General features: G+C 24.8%; 1 protein-coding gene across 2 annotated transcripts in view; it reads right to left on the bottom strand.

The window, feature by feature from the left end:
• Nucleotides 1-312: 312 nt before the first annotated feature.
• LOC136975150 (uncharacterized) overlaps nucleotides 313-9,800 on the bottom strand; it is a 28,497-nt gene continuing 19,009 nt past the window's right edge. For both annotated transcript variants that reach the window (XM_067270177.1, XM_067270178.1), the window contains exons 6-8: nucleotides 9,426-9,510; nucleotides 6,106-6,317; nucleotides 313-2,347 (exon numbers count right to left, since the gene is read on the bottom strand). In XM_067270177.1, the coding sequence (XP_067126278.1) occupies nucleotides 2,254-2,347; nucleotides 6,106-6,317; nucleotides 9,426-9,510 (391 nt within the window). In that variant the 3' untranslated portion in view covers nucleotides 313-2,253. The remainder of the gene's footprint in view (nucleotides 2,348-6,105; nucleotides 6,318-9,425; nucleotides 9,511-9,800) is intronic.

Below are 9,800 nucleotides of genomic sequence, written 5' to 3'. Positions count from 1 at the left end.
ACAAGATCTGCCATTCTTTTACTTTTTCCTGTAATTCACTATTTACTTCAACATAAGGAGGAAAGTATAATGGCAGAATCATTATCTTTCCTAAATTAATAGAATTAAAGGTACAAATTATCTTAACTAAAATAAAAACTCATAATATTCAGTTTTTTCAAAGTTATATTCGAATACCTCTGTTATGTTTATATTATCTACAAAATATTTCATGATGTACTAGTATAAGTACTAGTATAACAACTAGATAAGTAGATCTGATAATTAAATTATATTTTGTGTTTCAAGTAAAACCACAAACTTCAGAACAAATTATGTGAAATTCTTTTAATATCACTATTAAAAAAAAAAATAATACAAATAATTTTTTGTGCCAGATCAGAATAAATTTGTTGCAACACATTTTTATATATGAAACGAACAATTTAAATTTTAAATATATAAACGAATCAAATTTCAAGTATATCATTTGGTAACTTGAAAAGCAATACACGTACAGAAGTTCAGTTTCAGTTTAAATTAAATTAAATATATGAAATGAATTATTGACATTTTTTAATGAATATATTAACAAAATATTTTGCAAATGTAAAATTTATCTTAAAACTAAAATTATATCAGATTGTCATTAGTTTTTCACAGATTTCATTTTGTTTTCTATTAAAAATTCTTACTGAATATTGTTAAACAGATCAAATTCAACAAAAATATTAAGTCAAATATATATATATATATATACATATATATATATTTATATATAATTTCTAAATTTATTAACTGTACAATATATAAAACTTTCATGATATAAATATGATTTTATAACATTAATACAAACATAAAGTTCGATTACTTATAATTGCTTTAATATTTTTTTTCATAAACAGTATATTAACAGTGCTATTGCAAAATATAAAAATGTTCCAGAATAGAAATTTATCATTTAATTTTTCTTCTTCTTAAAATAATTAATATTTCAGCTATCATTATCTTTATCAAACAATATTTACACTATTACTAAACAGAAAACTAAAGACATATTAAAATATAAAGCAATAACTATTATATGCTTCCTAAAAATAATTAGAAGTGTAATAATTAAGTAATGCTCATTTACTTTTATAGACTTCATTATAATAGAAGTCCATCATTTTAAAACAATTTTACTAATTTTAATTTTCATGTTATCCAAACTAAATTTGCAGAATTCAAGAGGCACCTGATAAGGCTTAAGGTAAAATAAAAATTTACATTTCAAATTATATTAGGAACTAAACATCATATAGTAAAACTCCAATTATCCAAATTAATTGGGACTTTGGAAATGTGCAGAGTATCTGGATAATTGGATTTTTGCTTAAAATAGTCTTTTTCTATCTAAACACCCCATTATGTAGTACATGTGTACACAATTATGTGCAAATAAGATATTAAATATAGAAATATACCTACAAATGAACACAGTTTGTTTTATGTATGTAGAAAAAAATTGCTTTTTGCGCATATACATTACATATACATACATGCCTATTTATTTTAAAAAAGTCAGAACAATCCAGATAATTGGAGTTTTACTATATATGCAAAATTAAAATATGACAATAATGAAAGTCAAAAACAAAAAATATATATTTTATTATAACTGCCATTTGAATATAATTAAAAAAAACTGTGCAAATCAGATCTTGCAAATAATCATTACATATCACATAGCTGCTCATTTTTTTCCCCCAAAGAACACATGCTAGAACTAATGTTTAAACAACAAATGATTGTGCATTAATATTTCTTTCCATTTTGGTCTTTGAAGCAAAATACTTCACAACATAAAACTGCTTATCATTCAATTATTTGCAATTCCTACATAAAATAAAAAGATCAAACTAAAAATTCTCTTTGCATTTAAATTTGCCTTTAATTTCTAATCAACGAATGAGATCTCTTGAAAATTAAAACAAACAACATTCAAATGGAAGATCTTTTAATTTACATTTATATATAGGAAGACAGTAAAAATTAATACTGACTGAGATATGCAAGATTAAAGAACTGCATATATTGAATGTCTACTTTTGGGATCTTATTATGTTGCTAAATGAATTGAATGAAATGAATGTTGAATACACATAATATGTAATACAGCAATATGTAATAAAAACTGATATTTCTTTATATTAATCACAAACGACATTTTTCAATATCACTTCTTTCAAAATTAACTGAAAATAATTCTAGTTTAAACTATACAGACTTTTCTTATATTTCTGGCAGTATATCTGGATGGATGTATTTGAGTAATTCTTGTTCATTGTTGACGAAAACTACTTTGCTTGCTGTTACCTCATTTAACCTAAATTAATAAGAAAAAATTAAATATTTTAGCTAATTAATGTAATAAAGAATAATACAATGTAAAATTAATAATCTCATTCAATATATTTAAATGAAAATATTAAAAAATTATTTTTATATATCCTAAAACTGAAACTAGCTTTGTTTCATATAAATTTCAATTACTAAGCTTCATACATTATAAAATTATTAAATTACAATTACAAAGCAAAATAGTTATATAAATTCTTTATTCTCAAATCATTAATGGATAATTTGTTAAAAACTCTGATTATACATAAAATTAATTGTTTGCATTTAGCAATTTAATCTAATACAGTAGAGCGTCGTTTACCCGAAAGCTGGTTAACCGAAACGTCAGTTAACCGAAAGCTTTCCAGTCGAACTGTGTCGAACGTTTTTGATATTAGATTAACTTCTAAAGTATAATTTTTTTGTTTTTATATTTTTCAATATATTTATTTTGTTTGTACAAAATAAAGAAATAATTTTTAATGATACAATAGCCTCGATTATTATTATAAAAATTTTCGTTAGGCTTAAAATCGATAAAAATTCAACACAAAGTGACATGCAACGAAGAAAAATTTCAACATGGAATAGGTTAATATATTTTTTCGTACATAATCAGTTATCCGAACAACCCCAGTCCCCAATTGATTCGGATAAACGATGCTCTACTGTATATATTTATAAATTGCATTTCATGTGGTTCTGTGAGGTAGCTGTCACAACTAAAATTATTTCTCATTTCATAAATCACTGAAGGAGTAAAATACCATCAATCTATTCAGTTTGGAAAAAATCATACAAACTGCTGGTGAATCAATTTATTTTTACAAACATTAAGTAAAAATCATTACATTTTGGTAATATGACAAACAGAACGTAGAAAATTCTGAAACGATTGATCTGGAATAGGGTTCAGAATTTATTCCAGGTCAATTCCACTCTAGATCAATAATCCAGCCTTTTTCTGAGAAGCATCATGCAAGTTGTAAAAGACAAGTCCAGCAGCCAGAAATGAAAAATATAGTGAAAGATGAAAATTTTATATTTCTGAATAATAACAAACAAATCAATGTGAAATTTGCAACCACTTTTTTGAAAGAATGGATGCCTCAAAATTCATCCTTGATTTGTGGCATCCATTCTTTCAAAAAAGTGGTTATTAAAATTCCCTTTAAAAATTCCTTGGATGGTAGTGTTCAATATTTTGATTTTATATACCATATTTTACTGAACATAAAAATATTGAACATAAACGTACTCAGCAAAAATATATACTTCAATAACCACCACCTTATAAGTTGCTGAGGGAATTTTAATTAAGAAAACTAACGTTTTCGATCTATTCCATAGATCATCTTCAGGTTCGAACTGACGAACAAAAATAATTCCAAAGAATGGAACACAAAATATTTAAATTCAAAAAACCGACAACGGAGCAACTAATTAAAATTAGAATTAAAGCGCAAAAAAATAAATAAATGTAAACTAACAAACATAAAACAATACCAAGGTTATTAGTACACGCTAACATCATTTAACAGATAATAAAATATTAAAGTCCTCCAAATATGAAACACATCGCAAGTCATGAGCCATTTGTAAGTCTCTTAATAGCAAACTTCCAAGCTGACGGTAATCCCTCAGCGTCCCTGGCGTTAATGCATCTGTTGTCGAGTCTACTCTTATATATTTCAATTTTTTCCGCCATCTTTGCTAAAGTTGGAGAATATATTTGCTTGACGATTTCCGCTTCTTCCCATCCAACGACGAATCCTTCGGCCTGGGCCATCTGGGCCAGAACTGTTGCGTTAGAACTTTTCCTTACATCATATTTATGCTCTTTAATTCTTACGCCTAGGTTTCTCGTTGTAACCCCTATATAATCCTGTTTTAGACCTAATTGCTGGTTTTCATAAGGGATCCTATAGACCCCAGCTTTGTCTTCTTTCTTAATCCCCTCTTTATCAGTTCTCAGATGTAGAGGTTTGGGGCTCGTTTTAAGATCAATGTTGATTTTTTAATGTCCGCTATCTCCTTCATAATGCCCCGTACATTTTTGTTGAATGTAAACTTAGTATATCCACTAGGCCTTTGTTTAGAGGTTCTCACGTCGTTCTTTTCAAACTTCCGTCGGCTTGGAAGTTTGCTATTAAGAGACTTACAAATGGCTCATGACTTGCGATGTGTTTCATATTTGGAGGACTTTAATATTTTATTATCTGTTAAATGATGTTAGCGTGTACTAATAACCTTGGTATTGTTTTATGTTTGTTAGTTTACATTTATTTATTTTTTTGCGCTTTAATTCTAATTTTAATTAGTTGCTCCGTTGTCGGTTTTTTGAATTTAAATATTTTGTGTTCCATTCTTTGGAATTATTTTTGTTCGTCAGTTCGAACCTGAAGATGATCTATGGAATAGATCGAAAACGTTAGTTTTCTTAATTAAAATTCCCTCAGCAACTTATAAGGTGGTGGTTATTGAACCATATTTTACAGCATATAAGATGTGACTTTTGTCTTAAAAAAACCTTGCATCTTACACGGAAAGTTATGATCTCCTATAGGCTATTGAATTTTCCAAACAGCCTTCAGTAGTCTTTAGATAACTTCCATCTAGCATAACTCTTGTAAATCTAATAAAAATGTTATTAAACTTATTATACTGTTTCTAACCAGAATACAGTAAAAAACTTTTTTACTGTATTCTGGATAGATTGCCAAAGGCATGGAATAGCTTAAATACATTAATTTTTCCTTTAATATTCTGTGCTTAAATGGAGATATCTTATATGCCATAAAATATGGTAAGTTTTATTTTTGAAAAGGTTTGTTTGCAAAAGTATGAAGAAATAAAAAATATAAAATATCCCCCAGTGCAAACTTCTTATGTACCAGAACATAGATATTTTTTTTTGTGCAGAAGTGACAATACATGGGTTAAAATGAAAGGAAAAACAAGGACTCCATGCAGAAAATAACTGGCTTATGTGGAGTCAAGCTGCATGTTACTATGCAGCTTGACCCCACATAAGCCAGTTATTGACATATGGGTAACATATAGGTAATTGAAATTATACAATAACCTTTCTTTTCAGTTGCCACTCAGTCCACATTGCACAAATTAAGCTGTAATGATAGAGACAGGCAGAAAGAAAAAAAAGATGTCAGGAATGTATAGAATGTCATGATTATAGAACATGAAAGATGTAAAAAAGAAATGCAGTTTTAGTCATCTATCTCAGCCTTACAGGATTACAAATTAAGATGGAATGAGGAAAAATTGTTTATTCTTACAAATTAAATAATTTTGTTCCTGGTAGAAGTTTCATATATCAAAACTAACAATTTATATAATATTTCCACACTAAAACTTCCAACTGTATGGAATTATGTTATTTTGTCTCTGCAGAAAATATAATATTCTTCAAAATATCGTAAAAAAGATAAATAAAATATTAATAATAAGTAATTTAAATCATCGAAATGTAAGCATTCAAATCTGTTTCTTTTGAATGCTATCAACTGAAAAAGCTTTACTTCTTTCTATATAAGCAAAAGTACTTTTATTTATTTTTTGAATAAAAACTCATTTAACATCATGGATTATGTGAAATTGTTTTCATTTTGTTAAACAAATTTTTCATGAGTTAAAGAAGAAAGTTAATTCAGTATTTATTAAATGTTTATTGTTTTTTTTATTAATTTTATAGTTTTAAATAAAATATAAATATAAAAAACTTACCATCCTCTAATAATACCCCAACATCCAGCAAATATTGCTGGAGAATTCATAATAAGACAGATGCCTAAACGTTCTGGATAATGTTTACTTAAAAGCCAAATCAGATTTTTTACTAATTGATAGTCCATACATTGTAATCCAAAATCTTTCAGATCAAATATGATGCACAAATTATCAATAACTTCTTCAAAACATTTTTTACAAGCAAGTTCCTAAAAAAAAAACCAAAAAATATTAAATTTAATTTTAACCATAATTTAAAAATCCACTGAAATCCAAAATATCCATATACCAAAATCCATTGAAAAACTGAAAGTAATAATAATAATAATAATAATGATAATAATATTACACATTTCTAATAAAAATGTAGAATTAGTTTGAATATAATGCAACTTTCTATAGTAAATACTGGTACATTTAAGTATCACTTCAAAATCTTGGAACAATAATGAACCTGAAGCAGATCTCGATAGAGAATTGAAAATGTTCGTTCATTTAGTTGAATTCGTATCTTACCAGAAATCTAAAGGTTTTGAAGTGATACTTGAATATAATGATTATTTCTATAGTTTAGTCTGTATAATTTTCAGTTTTTTAAATTTTCTAGAGAATAACTTCAATCACTTTTATAAAATATATTTTATAAGTATCAATATAATCAATATAAGTAAAATTATGATTTCACAAAACAATGACTTTCCTCCAACTCAATCAAGTTGATAGTAATATAACATGTCACAAAAATCACTATGATAGGCCTGATAGGTGAACTACAAAAGAACAGTATACACATTACTTGCACATAATATAAATATAGTTCCAACAAAAAACTTATTTACAGGAATCTTTACATTATGTAATTATTCACAATAAGCAACATGGAAAATTCTATAAACATTCAAAGCAATCTATTTTTTACCAATATTTGATGCCTTTCTTGTGCTAGATAATCAATACTTCACATTTGGCAATCTTAAACAGAAGAGAATTTCCTGCTCTTTTATGATTTGAATTTGTATTATTGAGTATTTGTTTTTAGTTTTCATAAATTAATAATTTTAAAATAAATAAAGTATTATCATGTTGCATACTGTGAATAATTACATAATGTAAGTAAATGAATTTTTCAATATGAATTTTTCATAGAACTATATTGTGTTCAAGTAAATTGATAACTTTTGTGACAATTTCATCTATGTAACTATCACAACTGGATTGAGATGGAAAATAAATATTCATTGAGAGAAGCCAAATTGTCAATTTGAAAATATTAAAATAAATCCAATATTTTATTTTAATAACTAGGAAAATTTGAACAAAACAATGACAAAAATGTCGCAATATAATTTTATCTTTTTTTTTAAATATACAAATACAAACATTTCAATAACTTTTTGGAGTGTAAATGATAGTTATTCAATTTATTACTTTAATTTTTCCAAACAATTTTCTATAGTAATTAAATCTTTGCATAATTAATACTTATAATTATACAATCAATTACAGTAAAAGATATATAGAATTAAACCAAGACTCATATAGCAAAAACTAAAAATATTCCAAAACTAAATTTTTGAACTACAAAGCTATTAAAAATATAATAGTCAAACTGTATAATTATATGTAATTATTATAATTTGGATCATTTGCTTAAAACTAAATGAACTGAAAAGAATTCAAAATATTTATACTTTTTCTTAATTATTTTTACAGAAATATCTAAATTCTGTTTAATATAAATTTTAATATTTACCTCTGAAATATTATTTATTTCAATTTTCAAAAATTCTAAAAAAATGTTTGTATGAATCCCATTAAGGACAAGATAGAAGATTAAGATTAATTATAAAAAAAACTAGAAGGATTATCAACGAAACATTATTTATATTCAGGAATGTGAGAAAATTCAAAGTGAGAAAGGACAAGAGTAAATTATTAATGGAAAACAAAATTTGGAATTAAACAACATTCTTCTTCTTCACATTAAAATGATGAATATGTAAGAAATAAAGTTGAAAGAGAGAGGATTTGACATATAAAGTTTCTTGAATAACATGGGTAAAATATAAGTAACAAAATATATATGAATATAAGACATTTAAAAATAAAATAAGGAAACAAAAAATTGAAATAAGAAAGAAACTAAAAATGAAAGCTGAAATTAAAGATAAGTGAAAATGATGATAATTTTTAAACTTTAAAAATATATTTATGCAACAATAACTGGTGTTTTTAAAATAAAAGTAACAAACACAAATTTTCATATATAACTTTGTTGCATCATTAAATATTTAAGAAACTGTATTCTTAATAAACTTCAAAATAAATAATACATTTTCACAATTTAATGATTATGAGATAAAATATTTAGCAAAAGAAATTGCAAAACAGAATTATTATTATTAATTCCTAACTTATATATTAGAATAAAATTCCATGCATTTGCAAGAGATATAAATTCTTTTGGACCTATTAGTAAAAGATATCAATTAAATAAATTGGACTTTCTTCTCAAATGAATAGTAAATATTTGAAATGATTTTTAAAATAATTACTTGAAATTTTTTAATTCTTTTGGTACAAATTAACATGCATTATTTTCATTATTGATTAATATATAATTTTGTTTTTAATACATCACATTAAAGTAAAGATTGCATTATAACTTTAAAATGAATTATATAAATATTTATTTAAAAAATGACAATAGTGACAAATGTTGACACATGATTTCACGCTTCAGTTTTGTTAGTATTGTTTGAACAGTAATTAGACATCTAAATGTCTATATAACATAATTAAATGTCTGTCTGTAAATAAAAATTATAACTAGCAACTGTGATACTAAACAATTCAATAGTATCTATTTTTATCTATTAGGGTAAATATTCTCAAAATAATAATCATGCATTTTGATGATTCATAGTGGTTTTTTTAAGTCTTTCAATATTTTAATAATTTGGATCCATTAGAGACATTAATAAAATATACAAAATTAACTATAAAAATCATGTACCATTATCTTCACTAGACATTTTTGCTTCACTAAACAGGTGAATGAACCAAAAACAATTTTATTATTGCTAATTTAAGTTTTATAAATAGCATTAGGAAGTTCATAATCTTCATAAAGATTTTTTTCAGTGTATAATCAGTTTCTTATTAAAAAGAATATGATCACATGAATCAAATAAAATTTCTGTTCTTTCATTATAATTAAAAAATTTATAAATACTTACTTATTTGGAAACAATAAATAAAATATCATAAAATTGATATACTGAAAGCAAGAACTAGATATTGTAAAAATTGCATACCAATGTATATACAATGAAACGAGTTAACTCATTGAGATCCCTTTCTGTTACACAATGTTGCCTTGCTGGAATATAAATTACAGGCCTGAAAGAAATAAAATATAAAATTTTTCAAGCATTTAAAATACTATCAAATTTGAATATCTTAAATATAATTTGAGATATCTTCCCTATTTTCTAAAATCAAACAACATTTTAAATAACATGCATTTTTTACACAAAAAAATCATTAAAATTAATAATTACTGGGCTAAGCATTAAAAATTTTACTGAGTACACAGTGGTAAATAATTAGAGAGATTCATACTGTTTATAGTATCAACATTAAATGTATGTATTTTCCTATGCATAACCTGCAGTGCCGGATTAACCAAT

Source organism: Centruroides vittatus, unplaced genomic scaffold (genome assembly GCF_030686945.1).
Source record: "Centruroides vittatus isolate TY-2023 unplaced genomic scaffold, ASM3068694v2 contig_364, whole genome shotgun sequence".
Lineage (NCBI taxonomy): Eukaryota > Metazoa > Arthropoda > Arachnida > Scorpiones > Buthidae > Centruroides > Centruroides vittatus.
This window is presented reverse-complemented; position numbering and strand designations above follow the sequence as displayed.